The 22,711-nt window shown below is 37.6% G+C and overlaps 1 protein-coding gene across 2 annotated transcripts in view; it reads right to left on the bottom strand.

Moving 5' to 3' along the window:
• Positions 1 to 22,711, bottom strand: part of SAMD12 (sterile alpha motif domain containing 12) — a 397,831-nt gene that overhangs the window by 222,066 nt on the left and 153,054 nt on the right. For both annotated transcript variants that reach the window (XM_012646559.1, XM_012646558.1), the window contains exon 3: positions 18,826 to 18,955. In XM_012646559.1, coding sequence (XP_012502013.1) covers positions 18,826 to 18,955 — 130 coding nt within the window. The remainder of the gene's footprint in view (positions 1 to 18,825; positions 18,956 to 22,711) is intronic.

The following is a 22,711-nucleotide window of genomic DNA, read 5'->3' as shown; positions in this document are numbered from 1 at the left end:
GAGGGAGAAGAATACAGGTTAGGTCCCTGGCCTTGGGAGAGATAACATCTTTCTTTAAACATAGAGGAAGCAGGTAAGGAAGGGTATGAATGCAGATAATCTTGTAGGGAAGGATGATAGGGAAATTCATTGCTAGTGGTCTCTACCTCTTAGAATAATGAATGGGGGGTGGGATGGAGGTTTTGTGGAAAGGTGGTTACATACGAAACCACCTTGAAGACTGGGAAAGGGATCAAACTAGAGATAGGTAAAATAATTGGCTAGGCACATTGGCTCATGCCTGTAATCCTAGCACTTTGAGAGGCTGAAGTAGGAGGGTTGCATGAGACCAGGTGTTGGAGACCAGCCTCAGCAAGAGCGAGACCCCATCTCTACAAAATATAGAAAAAATTAGTCAGGCATGGTGGTATATGCTTGTAGTCCCAGCTACTCAGGAGACTGAGGCAGGAGGATTGCTTGGGCCCAGGAGTTTGAGGTTGCAGTGAGCTATTATGATGCTACTGCACCCTAGCCAGGGTAACAGAGTGAGACCCTGTCTCAAAAAAAAAAAAAAAAAAAAAAAATTATCCAATAGCTTTGGGATCCACTTGGACCAACAACTTATACATTGGTGATATCTCTCATCAGCACATTTCTTTGATTTTTACCAATCAATAATGCATTGAGCTTGTCACTTCACTTATCATTAGTCATGTCGTGTCATTAATGGGTATTGAACCCAAGAGAGGAAAATCTAATTTCCTCATCCTGGCCATCAAAGCCAGGACGTACTTTACAATCTACTCTTCTGCTCTGTCTTTACCTCTTTCACTGTCCTTTCCCTAGGATTCAGAAACCCAAATGCCTCAGGGCTCAGGCAGGTAACACACAAGGGTGTGAAGAGGCAGGGTCCAGGGCCACTGGGAAGTGTGAGTCTGTGGCTCAAATGCTGTTATAATTTCTTTTTAAATTCTCTGAGAGCCAAACAAAATACATACATATAACTTCACATTTTAGGGGCTTTACCTGTATCTTGAGAGGCTTTATTTTCTAAAATTTTATGCAGGATAAATTCAGCCTCCCCCGATCAGACTCCCCAATCAACCAGGCTCATAGATACGTTCTTTCTCACATCTCCTTTGGTACTTACCCCTATGACTAATTTCTGTATCACTTACTTGCACTTATAAGATGATGCTGTCTTTCACAGTGTAGTGGTCAAAACATAAGCTTTGCTTATATAAGGTACCTAGAGTAGTCAAAAATCCAGAGACAGAAAGTAGAATGGTGGTTGCCAGAGCCTGGGGGAAGGAGGACTGAGGACTTAGTGTTTAATGGAGATGGAATTTCAGTTTTGCTAGATAAAGAGTTCCATGGATAGATGGTGGTGATGGTTGCACAACAATGAATGTGCTAGGTGCCACTTAAAAACGGTTAAGATGGCAAATTTTATGTTATGTGTACTTTGCCACAATTAAAAAATAAATTTAATAAAATAAAAAAATCATAAACTTGGAATTCAGATAGTCCTGGGTTAAAATCCTGACTTTGCCACCTCTGTGCTTATACGATGTAAGGAACACTACCTAAGTTCTCTGAGCCTCATTTTCCTCATTTGTAAAAGGTAATAATATTAATACCTGCTCTGCAGAGTTATTGGGAAGATAAAATTAAACAATATATGTAAAATACTCACTGGAGTGCCTGGTATGCAAACATTCAATAAATATTTTTTAAAGTATATGGTTTCCCCCAATATGATAATTTAAGGAAAAGCAAGAATCACATCTGAATTCTGTATAGCCTGAGTTACTAGAAAAATATCTTGGGAGTATTCGATGCTCAGTATGTGTTTGGGAGGTGGGTTGATATTTACAACAATCATTATTACTAACAAATGCACTGGGCAAGGCAAAACTTTGGTAGGCTGGAGAAATTCAAGCTGACTGGTAGGTTTTAGGGCCTTAATTAGATAACTGAGATATTCCTAAACCATGAAAACAAATCTGTATGTATGTATGTACATATGCGTTATTTATACACATACATATGTTTATATAATTCTTTACCACTTGCAAAGTGCTTTGCTTCTCATTAACTTTTGTATGGCGTTCATACAACTGCAGATCAATCGTAATACTAACTAATACCAACTCTGTAAGGTACCCATTATCATAATTATATTCATAGAAGGGTAAACTGAGGCTCGCAGAGGTTAAATGGGCTTGGCCAAGGTCATGTACAGTGAACAATCAGTGGAATGTACTTCATCGCAAGTTGCCACAGTCCAATCTTGCACAGCTATCGAAGATATGAAGCTTGCCAAGAGTATTCTAAACACTTAACAGTAACATTGCCCTAAAGTTTGTATGGGAATTGAAAAGTATCTCTAACGAGACTTTCAACAGGAAACACAGGAGTTCAAATGCAATGTCCTAAAATGATACTAGCCAAGACCTTGTGAAGACAGTCATACTTCCTCAAAACAGTGCCCCAGGATCTTAAATATAATCAATCCCACATGTGTGGGCTTCCGTTTCTTCTATCAATAACATATGGCATCAGGCTCCTCACCGTAAACGATGCCATCTGAAGGAAGAGAGTCAATGGTCCACTTAACTGATTGCCTCTAGAAGGCCTAATTTCTGACCTCCCAGGAAAGTGCAGTCACAGAGGTCCTGCCCATGTCACTCGGGCTTTGTAAGGATGGGAACTCTGACTTGACAGGAAGGGAGCATATGGCACATTAATTTTCAAATAGGAAATGGGAGCAAAACCAGAGGGGGGTCTTCAATTTTGCAGTCTGACTCCAGTATTTTCCAAAAAGATACGAAAACAAAAGAAACTGACAGAAGAATTTAAAAAGTCATCAATAAAACAGAAATAAAATGCAAACAGGAGATAGAAAGCAAATAGGGACTTAAGACAGATCATGCTTAATTGACTTAATTTCTCTGACAGGATAAAAAGCTCAGCATTCAAAATATAAGCAGAGGCTGTAGTCATATTTGACTTAGTATCGTGTGACATTCCCATAGGGGACTCGAGAATAAAATAAAGATAGGAAAAAAAGGAAAAAAAGAAAAAAAAGAAAAATCTGGACCTGGTTGAGGGTGAGGAAGTAGATCAAGTCCATTGCTATAAAGCCTTCATTCTGCTCCTCGAATTTGGGTGGAAAAACACACTCAAGTAAAAGGGTGTCTTGCCCATTTCAGAACCCTACTCTGGCAACTTCAAAGTGAGGCAACCCACTGGACTTTTCATAAGAATGGGTCTCCTGTTCTCCCACAGCAATGTGACCTAGCTTTGAACGTTTTCTGGTAATACAAAAGTTGTGTGCCCTTGTACAAATCACTTTAGCCTCTGGGCATCTGTTTATTCATGTGAAAAACAGGAGACAGGAGGAGGTCTCTTCCAGTCTGACACTGCAGAACCAACGATGCCCTGCTTTTCTATCTCACTGCAATGGAATAATACAATATATCTCTATTAGCAGCGTTTGGTGCATGTAGTGGTGCCCATCAAATGCTTATCGATTTACTAATTGCCTATAATTGATGACGGATGATATTTATTGACATCCTATGATATGTCAGGCACTCTTCTAAGTATTTTCCAGGTTTCAGTTCCCTAATGCTCCCAACAAGCCAATGCGACAGGTCTTGTTAATGGTAAGTGCTCAGCTTCTCTGATTACCCTGAGTCTCCCACTGAACTCTGAGTATCGTGTTCCTCACCTGAAATAGCTTGCAAGATTAATGAAAGCTACTAATTTTTTAACATTGAACTGTTTCAGGCATTTCTAGGTACTTGACAGGCATCCACTCATAATGTACACACAGTTCTCAGCTGAGCATCTGGAATATAAAAAAAAAAAAATCCCAGGAAACAGTAGGCATTATTAAAGATGTCAGGGGTTTTCTGAAGCAGGACTGCTCCATAGTAAGAATATTCTTTCTGTTCTAGTTCTCTGATGAAGTTTGAGAACTTCATCAAACAGTTTATCTGGTGACAATTTCCACTCTTATCCTGTCAAATATTATCACTAGGATTAAATAAATTCTGCATTTATAATATTGATAAATGTGCCCTTGGAACAGTGGTTGCCTCATGCTAGCCTACAAATTAGTGCTGTTCTGTGATGAAAATGGGACAAATAAAAATAATGTATGCTTTTCTTAAAGCAAAATTAATTCCATTTTTTTAAATCATGAATTTTTTCTGTGCTAAAATTTATTTGGTTCATAAAATGGTGATGGTGAGAGTAGTTTTTAGGTAAAAAATATTAATGGGTTGCTCTGGCTAGGACTTGCAGCACCATGTTGAATAGAAGCAGTGATAAAGGGCAACCTTGTCTGGTTCCAGTTCTAAGCAGGAATGTTTTCAATTTTTCCCCATTCAGTATGATGTTGGCTGTGGGTTTGTCATATATGGCTTGTATCATTTTTAGATAAGTCCCATATATACCTATTTTTTTAAGCATTCTTATCATAAAAGGGTGCTGAATTTTGTGGCATGCTTTTTCTGCGTCTATTGAGAGGATCCTATGGTCTTTGTTTTTGCTTCTATTTATGTGGTGAATTACATTTATAGATTTGCGTATGTTGAACCATCCCTGCATCTCTGGGATGAAGCCCACTTGGTCGTGATGGATTATTTTTTGATAAGCACCTGAATTTGGTTTGCTAGCATTTTGCTGAGAATATTTGCATCTATATTCATAAGGGATATTGGCCTATAGTTTTCTTTTTTTGTCACATCCTTTCCTGGTTTTGGTATCAGGGTGATGTTGGCTTCATAAAATGTGTTGGGGAAGACTCTTTCCTTCTCGATGTTGTGGAATAATTTCTGTAGGATAGGCACCAGTTCTTCTTTGTAAGTCTGGTAAAATTCAGGTGTGAAACCAACTGGTCTGGGACTTCTTTTTAGGAAGGTTTTTTATTGCTGCTTCAATTTCAGTACTTGATATTGGTCTGTTCAAGAATTCTATTTCTTCCTTACTGAGCCTAAGGAGGCTGTCTGTTTCTTAGAATTTGTCCATTTCCTCCACATTTTCAAGTTTATGTGCATAGAGGATTTTATAGTATTCATAGACGATATGTTGTATTTCCTGGCATCAGTTGTAATTTCTCCTTTTTCATTCCTGATGGAGCTTATTAGAGTCCTTTCTTTTCTGTTTCTCATTAATCTAGCAAGAGGTGTGTCAGTTTTGTTTATTTTTTCAAAGAACCAACTTTTTGTTTTATTAATCTTTTGTATAGTTTTTTTTATTGCTGATTTCTTAGTTCTGCTCTGATTTTTATTATTTCTTTTCTTCTGCTGGGTTTGGGGTTGGTTTGCTCATCCTTTTCCAGTTCTTTGAGATGATTCATTAGATTGTTGATTTGTGATGTTTCTGTTTTTTGGATGGAGGCATTTATGGATATAAATTTTCCTCTCAGGATTGCTTTAGCTGTGTCCCACAGATTTAGGTAACTTGTGTCTCCTTTATCATTTAGTTCAAAGAATCTTTTGATTTCCATCTTAATTTCTTCCTTAACCCAATAATTGTTCAGCATAAGGTTGTTTAGTTTTCATGACTTTGTGTAGAGATGAGAGTTTCTGTTGGAGTTGATTTCTAATTTTATTCCACTGTGATCTCAGAAGATGCATGGTATAATTTCTATTATTTTAAATTTTTTGAGAAATGCTTTGTGGCTTAGGATATGGTCGATCTTAGAGAATGTCCCATGAGCTGATGAGAAAAATGTATATTCAGTGGTTTTGGGGTAGAATGTTCTGTAAATGTCAGTCAGGCCCATTTGTTCTAGAGTTCTGTTTAAGTACATTGTTTCTTTGTTTATCTTCTGTTTGGAGGATCTGTCCTGTTTTGTCAGAGGAGTGTTGAAGTCCTCAGTATTATGGTATTGCTGTTTATCATTTTGTTTAGATCAAGTAGGATTTGCTTTATGAATCTGGGTGCACTTGAGTTAGGTGCATAAATATTTAGAATTGTTATGTCTTCTTGTTGAATCGTACCCTTCACCATTATATAGTGACCCTCTTTATCTTTCATTACTTTTGTTGACTTGAAGACTAAGTTATCTGAAATCAGAACTGCTACACCAGCTTTCTTTTGGCCTCTGTTTGCATGAAATATTGTTTTCCATCTCTTCACCTTGAATGCATCCTTGTGGGTTAGATGTATTTCCTGAATACAGCAGATACTCGGTTTGTGTATATTTATCCATTCAGCCAGCCTATGTCTCTTTAGTGAGCAGTTCAAGCTATTCATATTTATTGAAAGAATTGATAAGTGAGGCAGATTTCTGTTCATCTGTTGAGTTGAACTTTGTTTCTTTTTTTCTTTCTTGAGCCATTGTAGTATCTGGCCTTGGACCTTTAGCTTTTGGATGATTTTACATTGGTGAATGTTTATTGTGCTGATCTGTTTGTAACACTGTTCTGAGTACTTCCTGGAAGGCAGGTCTTCTCTTGATGAGTTCCCTCAGTCTTTGCTTGTCTGAGAAAGTCTTTATTTCACCTTCATATAAGAAACTTAGTTTTGCAGGCTACAAGATTCTAGGCTGGGCATTATTCTGTTTGAGAAGAGTGAGAATGGGGCCCCAGTCTCTTCTGGCTTTTAAGGTCTCAGTTGAGAAGTCTGTAGTCAGTCAGATGGGTTTTCCTTTGTAGGTTATCTGCTTCTTTCACCTTATAGCCCATAGCAGGGCCTCTTTTGTGGTTATTTTGGCCAGTCTGATGACGGTGATGTGGTGTCTTCCTGTGTGCAATGAATCTCCCAGGAGTCCTTTGAGCTTCTTGTACCTGGATATCTAGATTTTTGGCAAGGCCTGAGAAATTTTCCTCTATTATATCCTCAAAGAGTTTATCCAACCCTTGTGTATTTTCTTCCTCACCCTCAGGGATGCCTATAATTCTCATGTTAGGCCTCTTTACATAATCCCCCATTTCTTATAGGCTTTACTCTTTTCTCTTATTTCTCTGCTCTATCTCTGCAACTGACTTATTTAATTGAAAGGTGTTATCTTCAATCCCTGAGATTATTTCTTCTGTTTGATCTACCCTAATCTTGAGGCTTTCCACTGTGTTTTGTAATTCCTTGAATAAATTCTTCATTTTCAGAAGTACTGTTTGATTTTTCTTTAATATTTCAATTTCTTTGTGAATTTTTCTTCCAAATTCTGGATATTTTTTGTGGTTTATTTGTGTTGGGTATTCATTTTCTCTTGCATATCATTGAGCTTTCTAACAATCCATGTTTGAACTTCTTCTGTCATTTTAGTGGCATTTGGTTGATATCCATTGCTAGAGAGCTGGAAATCCAGGACATCCAAATGGGGGCAGAAGAGGTCAATCTGTTGCTCTTTGCTGATGATATGATCATACATCTAGAAAACCCTAAAGATTCTGCCATGAGACTATTGGAGTTGATAAACAAATGCAGCAAAGTCTCGGGTTACAAAATCAATGTACAGAAATCAGTAGCATTCTTATATGCAACAACAGTCAGACTGAGAACCAAAGACTCAATATCCTTCACAAGAGCAACAAAGAAAATACCTAGGAATATATTTAACTAAAGAGGTAAAAGACCTCTACAGAGAAAACTATGAAATATGAGGAAGGAAATAGCAGAGGACGTAAACAGGTGGAAAACCATACCATGCTCATGGGTCAGCAGAATCAATATTATTAAAATGTCTATACTACCCACTACTCCAAGCAACCCCTGATCTGATCACTATCACTGTAGGTTAATCCTGTCTGCTCTGGAATTTCACATGATGAGAATCACACATTATGTACTATTTTGTGTTCAACTTGTTTTACTCACCCCAATGTGAGACTCATTTATATTGCATGCATCAGGCTTTGGTTTCTTTTTATTACTGAATAGAGGTTTCATTGGGAATATGCCACAGTTTGTTTATTTTTCTCTTGTTTGACATAGGGTTGTTTAGAATTTTTGGCAATTCTAAGTAATAGAAGACAAATAAGACTCAAGAAGACAAATAAATCAATAACAATTTTGCACCCAGTAGATGGCTTAGATTCAAATACCAAGCAATATCAAGTGTTGCTCAGGATGTGGCACATATGAATCTTTTGTACATTGTTGTTGTGAGTATAATAAGGTACCACTTGATTTAAAAATTTTAAGTTTCTTATAAAGCTAATCACAAACTTATGAAATGATCCTGCAATTCCACCCTGAGGTATTTACCCAAGGGAAACATGTTCTTGAAATTCTAGTTCTCTAATACCCAAAAAATGCTTATTGGCCATTATTATATTTTCTTTGTGAAGTATCGGTTCAAATCTTTTGCCATTATTGGGTTATTCGTCTTCTTGAGTTTTAAATGTTAGTTTTATATTCTGTATACAATTCCTTTTTCAGATGTATAATAGAAGTACTTTCTTGTCTGTGATTTTTCTTTTCAATTTATTGATGGATTCTTTGAAGAGCAGGTCTTTTAATTTTGATAAAGACCAGTTTAACATTTTTTTTCTTCTATAGTTAGTACTTCTGGGGTTTATCTAAGAAATCTTTGCCTAGTCCCAAGATTGTGAAGATTTTATCTTATACTTTCTTCTTGAAATTTTATAGATTAGGTTTTCCATTTAGGTCCATACTTACTTCAAATTACAGTTTGTGTATAGGGTGACATAGGGGTTACAGTTCATTTATCCAGTTGTTCTAGTGCCATTTAGTGAAAAGGCCACCCTTTATCACATTGAATGGCTTTGGTACCACTTTGAAAATCATTCAGCCATATATGTGTGGCTGTATTTCTAGAATTTCTATTCTGTACTATTGATCTATAAGTCAGGCTTTATTCTAGTATCATATTGTCTTGGTTACTGTAGTTTTACAGTATCTCTTGAAATCAATAAAGATTTTTTTTATATTGTTTTCACTACTCTACTTCTTTGCATTTCCTTGTAAATCTTAGAATCAAAGTGTCTATTTCTATAAAAAAAATTCTGCTGGGATTTTGATTGAGATTGCAGTGATTCTATATATCAGCATTGGAAGACTGGACATAATTTTTATATTGAGTCTTCTAATTCCACAAATATGGTATATCTCACCATTATTTAGATCTTTAATTTCTCTTAGCGATGTTTTACAATTTTTTTGTGTGTAGAGTTTGCATATATTTTGTTTGTATGTATTAATCTTGTATTCTGTGTGCTTACTAAGTTAAATTATTAGTTCTTGTAGGATTTTTTTTTTCTTCATACAGGTTGAACATCCCTAGTCAAAAAATCCCAAATCTTCCAAATTCAAAAACTTTTTGAGCACCAACATGATGCTCAAAGGAAATGCTCATTGGAGCAGTTCAGATTTTTGGATTAGGGAAGATCAACTGGTATGTATTCTACAACTATTACAAAATCTGCCCCCTCCAAAATAAAGAAATCCAAATTTGGAAATACTTTTGGCCCCAAGTATTTTGAAGAAAGGATACTTAATCTGTAGATCTCACAGTGTTTTCTAGATAAACAACTGTGTCATCTATAAGTAAAAACAGTTGTACTTCTTTCTGTCCAATCTTTATGCCTTTAATATTTTCCTTGTTTTATTTCACTGGCTGTGGTCTTCAGTATAATATTTAACAGGAGAGAGAGCATTTGTTTTTGTCTTGTTCTGGAACGTAGAGAAAAAAAACATTGCCTTTCACCAGTAAGGATGGTGTTAGCTGTAGGTTCATCATAGATGCTCGGTATTAGGAAGGTTTCTTTTATTTCTAGTTGTCTGAGAGGCTTTTTCTTATTGATATATGGTGAATTTTGTCAAAAGCTTTCTCAGAATCTACTAAGAAGAATGTGTATTGGATACATATTCTATAAAGTATTCTATAGATGTCACTTAGGTCAAGTAAATGGATAATGCTGTTCAGGTCATCTATATCCTTACTATATTTTTGCTTTGTCTGTGAACTACAGAGCATGATATTAAAGTTCACAACTGTAGTGGTAGATTTATGATTCTACCTTGAATTTTATAAGTACTTGCCTCATGCATTTTGATGCTCTGTTTTAAGAGAACAAATGTTTAGAATCATTATGTTTTCTTGGAGAATTTACCCCTGTATCATTCTATAATGTCCCTCTATCCTTTTCATTCTTCCTTATTCTAAAGTCTGCTTTGTCTCAAGTTAATATAACTACTATAGCTTTCTTTTGACTATGTTAGCATGGTATATATTTCTCCAACATTTTTACTTTCAACCTGAGTATTGAAAGTGTGTTTCTTGTAGACAGAATATAGTTAGGTCCCCCCCAAATCTGCCAATCTCTGTATTTTAACTAGTGTGTTAAGACCATTTACATTTAAGGTAATTATTGATATGGTTGGATTAAAATCTACCAACTTTATAACTTTTTTCTATTGTTTTTTTCTTTTTCTTCCTTTCTGATTTTGAGCATTTGATACAATTTCATTTTATCTGCTCATCTCACCATATCATTTACATTTCCTTTATAAAAAGCTTTTTAGTAGTTGCCCTAGAGTTAACAATATATATTTTGAAATAATCTAAGTCCACTTTCAAATATAACATTATTCTGCACATGTAATACAGGTAGTTTATAATAGAGCATTTTCATTTCCTCCCTTCCAACTCCTGTGACATTGTTGTTATTCATTTTACTTATCTATATGCTATAAAACCCAGTATACTATTATTATTGCTTTAAAAAGTTATCTTTTAAATTAATGATAAGAAAAATAAAGAAATTTATTTTACCTTCTCTTGTTTCTTTTCTGATGTTCTTCCTTTCTTTAGTCCAAATCTGACCTATATCATTTTCCTTCTGTCTGAAGAATTTATTCTAATATTTCCTATAGGACAGTTTGCTGGCACTGAATTGCTTCAGTTTTTGTTTGTCTGAGCAAGTCTTTACTTCTCCTTACTTTTGAAGGATAATTTTCCTGGATATAGAATTGGCAATTTTTTTTCTTTCAACTCTTTTAAGTTTCCACCCACTCTCTTTTTGCTTGAGAGGTTTCTGATGAAAACTCTCCTGGAATTCTTATCCTTTATTTTGTATATGTAAGGTGTTTGTGTGTGTGTGCTTGTTTTTAAAATCTAGCTTCAAGATTTTACCTTTATTTTGTGTGTGTGTGTGAGTGGGGTGTGTAGTTTAACTATGGTATACCTAGGCGTAATTGTTTGGGTATTTATCCTGCTTTGTGTACTCTGAACTTTTTGGATCTGTGGTCTGATGTCTGTCATTAATTTTGGAAAGTTCTCAGTCATTATAACTTGAACTATCTCTTCTGTCCTCTTCTCCTCCTAGTATTCCAATAATGCATGTTACATCTTTTAATATTGCTCCAAAATTCTTAGATGTTCTGCTTTGTTATTTTCATTCATTTTCCTCTTTACATATCAGTTTGCATATTTTCTATTGTTCTATGTTCAAGTTCACTGATTCTTTCCACGTCTGTGTAGAATCTACTGATGATCCCATTGAAGGCATTCTTTATCTCTGTTAAAGTGTTTTTTTTTAATTTCTAACAGTTAGTTTTGATCTTTTATTAGAGTTTTCATTTCTCTGCTTACATTACTCATCTGACGTTACATTACCTTCTCAGTGTAGCAGAAAGAAGGAAATCTACTGAGATGAAGAAGGAACATGAGAGAAAGCATTTTGGGGTATCCATTTGACAGTCCACTGGAATGAAGGAGAGGACTGGGAGATAGCATCATGGTGTCACTGAGGCCTGGCAGCAAGAATGTGTAATTGGGAGGGGGGAGGTGTCATGCAGGGCTTTCTTCAGTAAGGGTTTCTAACATGGGAACCTAAACAGGACCTAGGGGTATGTTTCAGTTAAACCTCAGCACAAACTTTCTAATAATTAAACTTTTATACTATTAACTTAATGTGATGAGTCTTACCATAAAGCCTTACCTTGGGAGCTACAGAATGGGATACCTAACTCAGGTGAGAAGAACTAAGGAAGATTTTCTGTAGGAGGAAAATTAGAATTATCCAAGTGAATGGGTAGATTTGAGGATGATAGAGCATGGAATTTGAGAGTGCTTCAAAGCAGTTTAGGAGACCTGCAGCTTAGAGTAGAAAGGAGTAAGCAAAATCAAAAACTATAAGCACCACCACCACCAGCACTATCCAAGATCTTGAACAGAAAACAGGCTGCGTTTTAAAATTACGAAATGCTCATCCCTGGAGGTGTTCAAGCAAAGGCTACCTGGCCACCTAGCAAGGGTTGGGAAGGATATAAAGGGAGACATGTGGTTGGACTGTTGGGGGCCACACATGCCCCATTCTTCCCATTCCCTTGCAGAGAGACTTCCCAACTGAAGTACCTGGCCTCCCTCCTGCCTCCATGTGCTGCTCACTTAGCCCAGTTCCATGTTCTGTGCTCTCCTATGACCCATGTGCCTGATGTAGTCTGTTTTTTGCCAAGTGCTAAAAGGGGCAGTTCCCAGTTGTACAGTTACTGGGATGCTTAATTCAGACAGGAAAATTCTTAGCAAATCAATTTGTCAAAAGATCTAAATGACATTCTCCAAAAATATTTATCAGGAATAAAGCTGATATTCTGATGTCTGAATTACCTAACTCCTGTGTTTATTTCTTATTGAAAGGGGTATTTTTTTGCTGACCCCATAAATCCTTGGATGACATCTAAAGTCCTTGCCAGCACTCAGAAGTCTATTACCCTGAATCGTCAAGAAAACCAACTTAAGTACCCTTGATTTAAGAAGGCTGAGGAATTTTTTTTTAAAGAAATTGGTAAGTTAATAAGTTAGAAAGTTGTAAGCTTCCCATAAAAGAGGTTAAATGCTATTATCGCAAAATTAACTTATGAGAAAAACTCATGCCCCAATCACATCAGGAACTTTACTACATAGATATAAAATTATGCTCAAGGTTCAATAAAAAGTATAGAGCAGTTCACGCACAAGAGAAATGTAACAAAATATAAAGATACAGAAAAGTAGAACACAATATCCAGAGGGGAAAGCAATAGAGACAAGAAAATGTGCAGATGAGGCACTGGGTAGTTAAATATGTCCACATTTTATTTTGTTCTACTGGATTCTCCGAAGTCGTATTCTCATAGGTAAATCACATGAAGTAATTAGTCTACTTCTTTTGATACTTGTTAACTACAGACCCATTGGTCTCTACAGGGAACTCTAACCATAATAAAAGATTCAGAAGACAATAGCAGAAGGATAAAGGGGTGGAACAGCTCAGAAAAATCAGCACTGAAGGAAACAATGTTAGCAAATGCACAGAGCCACATTCCAAAGGTCTCAAAAAGACAAAGTGGTCTCCCCTTTATTCACTAGCATAAGCAGAATTTCCAAATTTCAAGGTGCTACATCTCAGCGGGATATTTTTTTATAGGGAAAAGAGGCACAAATGGGTAATAGCTGGAGCACAAGAAAGGACCAGAGGTACCATCTATTTTGTGGGAGACCATTTAGGCATAGGACAAATCAATACGGACAACTTGTAGGGGATACCCATATATATAGGAACTATTCCTGCAGACATCTAAAGTATACCCATGGTCATTACAGGAAGTAGACCCAAGGAAACCCTTTATACATTCAAAGTAGCTTTTAAAAATTTTTTCCGTTCTGCAAAGCTCTGAGTGCTTCCCCCATGAAAATAAGTCTTTAAAAATGGGCAGGGGAAGAAGCCCTTTACAGGTGGAGGATTTGAAGCTGAATGAGGTGAGGCAACGTTAGCAACCACTGAGGAAGAATACCTGGCAGAGCAAGGGGCTGAAATCTCCTCAAACCTGAAACTATTCTTAACTGTGCATAAAAAGGAATCTGAAAGTTGCCTGTGAACTTAGACTTGGCCCCAGTAGGACCTCCTCATTAGTATTCCAAGCCAGACCTCAGAAAGCTAGGGAAAGAATCTTGCAAAAACAGGAAAATAGACACATTTCTTTCTTTTAAGCCTAATCTGATGACTTAAATCTATATATTCTAGTGCCTCTCCCATGTTCTAACCATCTTATTCCTGTTTCAGAGTGCTTCTGTTGGGAGTTAACGCTAGTACAGTGGTCCCTCCTTAGCCACAGTTTCACTTCCTGAGGTTTTAGTTACCTGTGGTCAACTGTGGTCCAAAAATAGGTGAGTAGAGTATAAGAAGATATCTTGAGAGAGACAGAGAGAGAAATCACATTCATATAGCTCTTATTATAGTATATTGTTATAATACTTCTATGTTGTTATTAATTATTGTTAATCTCTTACTGTGATTAATTTATAAATTAAACTTTATAATAGGTATTCTGTATAGGAAAAAACAGTACATATAGGGTTTGGTATTATGTACGTTTTCAGGTATCCACTGGGAGTCTTAGATTCTTCAGATAAGAAGGGACTACTGTAGCTTCTCTTCCAACTAAATGCATCTGCCAAAAAGTAGCAGGTGTCTTCTGGACACAATGAAATTATGAATTTGAATAGGAAATTTACAAAAGGTTTTGAGCACCGGTAGGTTAAAACATATTGAAAATTTTCTTAGACTTTGAAATAACTTGGGGAAATCTGTTTAGAATTTAATGTCCTTCAAACAAACACATAAGAAAAAATGTTAATATAATAGAACTATTTGTAAACAATTAAATATGGAAAATTTAAACAACTACCCAGATTAAAAGGTAATTTTCAAGTCCTAGCGCCTCAGGAGGCTGAGGCAGGAGGACAGCTTGAGCCCAGGAGTTGGAGGTTGCAGTGAGCTATTATGGTGCCACCACATTCCAGCCTGGGTGACAGAATGAGACCCTGTCTCTAAATAATAAATAAATAAAAATAAAAAAGGTTAAAATCATGACCCTCATACAAATACAAAAATGAACATGTCTTTAAGATTTTAACTTATTAATGGTGAAACTAGCAAGATGTTACGACCAGCTCAAAGGAGAATCCAAATAGCGGACACAATTAAAGATCATGAAGACCAAAATGAATGTGTATGTGGGAGGCGAAACTCACCATTTCCCCAGTGCTAGGGAAGGCGACTGAACCTCTGTGGGCCAGAATTTACATGTCAATAGACAAGAATTATGTTGTATTACTATCAGTTATCTACAACTCAGAGTTATAAAATGGCTCCCAAGAATTGGATCTAGATAGCCCAAAATGTTGAGCTATAGAGGATGATGTATAGTTTTCCACGGAAGCACGAATTTTTCCCCACATGGGTCACTGACTCTTATTTACTGCTGTGGTCTCCAAACCTGGTACATGGTAGATGGTCCATAAATATTTGCTAAATGGATAAATGAAAGTCTACTATGTGTCAGGCATTAAGCTAGGCCTTTCACATGGATCATCCCATTTAATCTTTCCAGCAATGCTTTAAGATAAATATTCTCATTTTACTGACAAGAAACTAACGTGTGTGATGTTATGTTGCTATTACACGTCAAAGGTTGGGGTAGAGGACAGCTGTGAAGATTTGAATCAGACCTATGATCGGAAAACCTGTCTCTCTTTCCTTCTTCTTCTTTCCATTTAATATATTTCCTTTTTATTTACAATCACTGGATCGTCTGCCTCTAAATCAAGGGCCTATTTATATATAACATTGATAGAACATGCTTCCTTAATGAGCATGATATTGGAGAGCCTTGCTTTAAGAAAAATAAAAGAACAGTAGCACCTAAGAGAATCTAACCCAAAATAAGAGACACACGAACAATTTTTTTTTTCTTTTGCAGCTTTGCAGATTAGCATAGGATATTTACCAGCCCAGACTCTGGTTTCCCTTTAGCTGCTTATTTCCCATTTTCAGGACAATAAAGCCAGAATTCAACATTGTTTGTGTGTGTTGTTTTGTCATCGCAGAAATTAGGGCAGCACTTAGGAAAATGGCAGCAGTTCACATTCATCTTACCCTTACTGTGACTGTGAATGACCTTCACAGCAACGCCATGAGGTGGGTACTATTATCATCTCCTTTTTACAGGCGAGGAAAGCTGAAGTTCACCTAGCAAACTGCACAAAATCACACAACTGTTTTGCAGCTCTGGGCTTCAACCTGGCACTTCTAACCACCCCCCTGCCCTCATCCTAAGTCACTCTACTATCTGCACAGCCTGTCGAGGTTTGCTCTGGCATCACGTCTTGATGTTTTGCAAACCTCTTTGCCTAATTTATCACAGCCTCCAAGAGGACTGGGATTCCCACAGCTTTCAGCATCACAGGGCTGGTAATCGTAGGCTGGCTGGAATTCTGAAAGCTATTTTCTGGCCACTTGGCACCTGCGATCATTTGAATGCTTTACATTCACCCCTAGAGAGCCAGGGGCCAGAGAACAGGGGAAGAGAGTGGTCTTCTGAGGCTTCAAATAGGTGAATGTCAAAAAGATGTGGACCAAATGTTAATCTGAAATCATTCTCTCTGTTCCCTAAGTCCCCAAATAATTCCCTGCTTTCTTTTCTTGCCAGAAAATAGGCTACCCTTAGAATGAAGTAACAATATGTTTTTCGACACCTTCAGGTGAGTCTTGACAGGAATAATGACACAATATTGGCATGCGGAAGGTGTCAATAAATGGTTAACTTCGTGGTTTTCCTACATTATTTCACTTAGTCTTCACAGTGCCTCCCTGAGACAGGTATTATTATTATCTTTATTCTGGAGAGAAGGAAGTGAGGTTAAATAATTTGCCCGAGTTGAGCAGCTTGCCCAAGATCCCAAGAAGGTTGTGATTTACCAATACCAGAGGTGTTTTGTGGAGACCAAGAATGCCACCCAAAGCATAGGACAACTGGTTGATACACATATCTTATTCCCATGTCCCTGTCCTCATGTGTCTTAGCAGAAAAACTCGGGAAGTGGTACCATTTACTCCATAAGCATTGGAGCATGGATCTCTACTTCTGAGGACTGTAAGGCTCATCCTCTTCAAACCATTATAAATGCTTATCCTTCCCTCAAGGGTACCTCATAATTCTCACCCCTAATAAAAGATAATACTGCTTTCAAATAAGATCATGAAAAAGGCTTCACCATTACTATAACACAGACATTAAGAAACATTAAGCAGCCATTATCTGATGAAGGCTATCATAATCAGGGAAATGGTTACTGATTGATTACTTTTGGTGGGGGGAATAACTGACCTCATATGAGCTTTTCTTATATTCTTAAGGGAGGAACTAAAAAAATAACATCTAACCACTTGGAATCTAAGCTAAGTGCCCACACTGCCTTCAGAATTTCAGAAATTTCATCCAAAAGAGCCATTACCTCTAGTTGGGGGGAGAAAGAAGTGCAAAAGACCATTTTTATACTTAAGTTAGGAGGATTTCACTCTCTTATTTGTTAATTTTGCTTGAGCTATGATTGGGTATGTTCCTGATATATTTAGACATTACCAACTTGGTGAGCAGGAATCTATGATCATATAGCTCAGCATTTTTTAAACATTTAGCGCCAGAACTCTTTTTGAAACCAAATCAAATTTTCTATATGATGTGACTATATAAAGCAGACAAAGGGAGCTGATTTGGTTGACCCACCCACTTCTACCCAAAGCACACCCATGTCCCTTTGGCAGCTAAAGGCTCCATGGAACACACTTTGAAAACCACCAAATCCTGCTCTAGGAAGGTGAAATATATATACTGCACATCTCATAGTTACAGGATAAGAACTGAACTGCAAAAAGAAATCGTTTCTGCTCACTGAGTCCCTTTTCAAAGTAATAGGCATGAAAAGAATGAGAGAGGTTAGGATTTCTCAAGATAGATGTTTGGGTTTGGAAAGAGGTTTGGCATCTAGGATGTTGAGCTCTTCCATGGTAATTCATCTTCCCACCAGTGTCAGTATCCCTCAGAAAAAAGGAAGGATCTGGACCAGAATGAGGACTTCTTAACACTGTTCCCCATGAAGCCACACAGTGTTGGTGCAGAGTGTGTCCTCACTCCTACCTTTCATGGCGCTTGGGAAGGGGTGAGGGAAGACTGTCACCTGCATACAGTCAGAATCGTAGGGTGGGCAGGCAGGCCAGGTCTGCACAAGCCCTGCTTACTCTGATGGACTGTGATGAGGGGCATATTTGCTCTGTCTTGCCCACTTCACTCCCCGATTGAGAGACTGGATCTGAAGAGCCTTCATGGTTTATTATACTGTCCTATTTTCTGCTTCCAAGTACTTCGTGACCTCCACCTATAATATTCAAATACCTTTGATCTCAATGGAGTCTTAATTGGCTCCTTGAAGGTATTCATCTATAGGGCAGTGGGTTAGTATCCATCCTTACATTTCATTTCAGAAGCTTGGATCATCTCTGGGCACAGACACAAGCAGGTGGTCATCGGATGGAATCTAGCCACCATGTTGTGAAGGTCAGGGACACTGACTTTCCACCAAGACTCTTTCGCATCATTGGATATATGTGTATAGCTTACCAAGTCAGAAACATCAACAAACTTTACATTAAAAATGAAAACGAGATTTTTCCTATTTAGAAAACTTCCCTACTTAGATCTACACAGTGATCCTATAATCACATTCATTTGAATAACATACTTTTCTTTCCTTTTCTCTAGGACTGGTGTGATTCTATTTTCTCTAGGATCCCTCAGCCCCTCATCCTGATTCCCATACACTTTCACCCTGGACACTCAAAATCCACAGTTTTCTATAATAACTGCATATGCTTGTTGAGTAGCATGGCTCATATGGATCTGGAATTTATCACTCCTTTGAAAGTAAACTCATGCCAGAAAATTTCAGCAGGAAGACGCCTTTTCATTGCAAGGGTATGGGAAAGGCCATTGGGACAGGGAGGGGGAATGGGAGTGAAATATCTTGGATACTGCATACTTTACCAGTTATGTCATGCTGTTTGAATGACTCACTGTAGATCTGATACTGATTCGGACAATGTTTCTTCAACCACTTGCAGACATCCTGCTGGGTCCATAGAGCCACTGGTTTAGACAGCTTCACCGTAGCTGACTATAAATAAAGAAGGAAAAGAAGATCTGTGAATGCTGGCCCCATGCCTAGGAAGGCACTGCTGCTGTTAAAAGTCTTGGAGTGTGGTAAAGGCTACAAACTGGATTCCCTGAAAATAAATATCTGGCTCTTGTCCTCCTCTTAACCTCGCAGACCTTCTCGATACTGCTGAAACCACAAAGAAAAGGTCTAGGTGGAGAAGCCATGAAAATTATCTCAAGTTATCATCTCTGCTGAGAAAAATCCCCAGAAATCCTTAGGAAGTAATGTTTTCTAATGAATAACAACAAGAATACAGGGTTGCTAAGCAATTAATTAAATTTTAGGGGAGAAATAGCTACCTCCAAGTGCCTTTCTTTGTATTCTAAGAAGATGTCTCCGACATCTCTAGGGCCTAGTAAAACTGTGGCTCCAGCAGGTGCTAATTATTATTTTAGGAATGAATGTTATAGACTTTAGATACCTACAGAATAAGAAGGACAAGTCTGCCTGGGGCTCTGGACTTACGGTGGCCCTGTAAAGCCTAGGAACATTAGTTATGCCACAGTGGGGAAGCAAAACGTCATTTCCACCTGCATGTGGGGAACGGCAATAAGATAATGGGGCTAGTTAGGCTTTATATAGGAGACAACTAGTCAAGCCTTTTATTGCTCACTGGGTATTCCAGGGAAGTATTTATGAGGGAAAAAAACCCAAAAAACAAAAACACACAGGGGTGCCAAGAGCCTAGCCTTTGAAAAATGACAAATTACAAATACATTTATTAGTTAATAAGCATCAACTCTGTCCCAGATGCTGGTCTCCCTCATGAGTCTCAGGAACTTGGTTTAGACTAGATTAAAGCTTCACTATTAACAATTTTTATCACTCTGGATCAGTGTTTGCCAAAAAAGCAAGGCTACAATACTGATAGTTCCTTAAAGGATCTTGGGTGGTACTTAGACTTGGCCTCAAATATCACTGCCCTTCTCACTAGGCATCATTTTCTTTCACTTCTCTATCAGTCTTCCAGATTAGGGCAAGGGGAGAGCCTTAATTTGGTAAGAGTGTGATTTAACATCTTTCTAACACCCACTAACCTGCTGTCTCGACAGAGAGAGGGCTCACTTGGGCCTTGGAACCTTCAGCAGAATGCAGTGTGTCTGGTATCTAACAACTGTTCTGTTTTACTTTTATTATATTTAAGGGCTATCTTTAAGTTATGGCAAAAATAAATTTTATTTCCTATAGTAATATCTAGTTTGCTTTTAAAAAAAAATTCAGGTTTTTTTTTTTTTTTTAAAAAAACAGGCCAATTTAGAGAAAACAATTAAGGAAACAATGGTACAGATGGTGAGAAGATAATAGTAAAAATAGTGGACATAATAAGCAAGCGATTTGAGTTTGGAAAGCATACTGCTCAGCTGTTATATTTTACTAGTATGTTTCCAGCCATGAGTTGTTGGGCCATCGATTATAAAATAATCACAAATAATGCTTGACTGAAATATGTACATATATTCATACATACTCGTACATACATACATACATATATATCTGCTTTTCATTCCATGTGACCAAGATTTCTTCCACTGATATTTGAGGTTGATGTTCCCTCCCCTAGAATTTCAGCAGTGTATGGGACCATCCTGAGTAATGGAGTAAGTGGAATTGATGCCATGTGACTTCTGAGGCTAGGTCATAAAAAAGATGCTGCTTCTGCCTGCCTCATGCTCTTTAGCACTCACCTTTAGAATTTATCGGCCATGCTGTGAGGAAGCCCAGACCACATGAGAAGACCATGTGTTGGAATTTTGGCCAATCCTCCAGTTAAAGTCTCAGCTAACAGCCACCACTAACCACCAGACAAATGACTAAACAAGCTTCAGACAATTCCAGCCACCAGCCTTCAAATCTTCCAGTTGAGGCCCCCAGAAGCCATGATAAAGAAATAAGCCATCATTGCTGTGCCCTGACTTCTTGACCCACATAATCTGTTAGCATCATAAATACTTGTCTTATACCACTAAGTTTTGGGGTAATTTGTTCAGCAACCCTAGTAACTGGAATGCTCGGTGAGAATGGGAGGATGAGAGCTGTTATAATTGTGCTCTTTAGAGTATGTGGTACATCCACAATGAGTAAGTGAATGAACGAACAAATGAAATGAAACAATTTTCATGGAGTCAGTGTTCACGGATACACCTTACTATTTATCAGCAGTGACTTTCAAGCCCAGCCCTTGCTGCTCTACGCCATTGTGCGTTGTGTGTACTTGGCTCCTAACCAAACGTATCTGCTCCTGCCTGCCACCCCTCCTCCCAGAGTCCCAGGCTTCCAGCCATTTTCCCTCTAACCTCTGCGTGAAACCAAATTGATTGTTTCCTAATTTTGATGAGAGAGGAGGACCTCAGGCATGGAGGGTGTAAATTTTTTTTTGTTGGTGGTAATGTTCTGTTTTTTTCTTTTTGCCCATCATCATTTCCTTTCCTTTGCATGATTAGGAAATGAGAATTTTAGATCTTCTAGCTAGAAATGCACTTACCACCATGTTTCACAAGTCAGCACCTCTGCATCTGGTTCTTTCCTGCTCTACAGTTTTTCCTTCGGATTAGCTGAATGAGTTTATAGCCGACAAATCATTACCCTGAAACTCTTTCAAGTTTCTTGCAAGTAAAGCTAATCACATCATTGGAAACCCCCCACAGAAGGCTATAAATTAGGAAAGGCAAGGCAGAGGATGAAGTTGCTTGTACATCAATATACTAAACTTCTTTCTTCCTGGAAGGTTATTCTTTAACATGCTCATTTCCTAGGGAACAGAGGACTCTCAGCATCAACTGGGCTTCAGGTGCAGATTTACTCAACATGCAGAGTCAACTCAGAATACATCCTCACTAGCCTGGCATGAATGCTTTCGTTATAATTTCATTTTATCATAATTTCAGGGAATCTGAGGCTAACATGCAAGGAGCTGCTTTGTTTTTCCTTCAGAATATATTCTAAGCAGTAATTTGGTACCACTCAAATGTTTAGTCATGGATTTTTAAGATTGTGTGAACCCATAGAGATGCCTCCACGTAAACTGGCATTACAAATAAAACAAAATAACCAGGAGATAAAGATTTCTACCGTTAATAACCACTGTCTCTTCTTAATCAGATGGTGACAGAAGTATTGATCCCATTTATAAGCTGATTCTTAGCCTTGGCCTTTTAATGAAATTGTTATTAATATCAGCTTGCTACATATTAAGAGCCATAATGACTCCAGCTCCTCCAGTCTGCTGCTTCTTTCTAGATTCTCAGAACTGACTTTCATTTGTTCTGCGTGAATTTCTCTTTTTGTAGTGCCCTGGGTTAACCTCCCAACAGCAACCAAGTTTTGGGAGTGAATGACATAACCTGCTTCCTTTGAAGAGCTTAAACTTCACTTCTGTGTGCAACTTGGAACAACAATCAGAAGCATATGTTAAACCTGCACGAATCAAATTTTAACATATGCCCCACTGAAGATAGGAACGGGAGGGCCAGAGCTGTGAAAGCCTTCAACTGCCCTCCTTTCTTCCTCACCCAACACTCACACTCTTTCCACATCCATTTCTAGATGGTAACTTTCTTTGATATGTTGCTGAGTTTTTTCCCCCACAGTAGGAGCCTAAACCTAAATAATAATAGTTCATAAAGCAAATAAATAAAGCATTTCACATTTACTAGCAACAGTCAACTAGTAAGGAAAAACATCCTGCCCAAAGGCAAACATTAAAAAAACATTTGC

This window comes from Propithecus coquereli, unplaced genomic scaffold (genome assembly GCF_000956105.1).
Source record: "Propithecus coquereli isolate 6110/MARCELLA unplaced genomic scaffold, Pcoq_1.0 Scaffold247, whole genome shotgun sequence".
NCBI classification, from domain to species: domain Eukaryota; kingdom Metazoa; phylum Chordata; class Mammalia; order Primates; family Indriidae; genus Propithecus; species Propithecus coquereli.
This window is presented reverse-complemented; position numbering and strand designations above follow the sequence as displayed.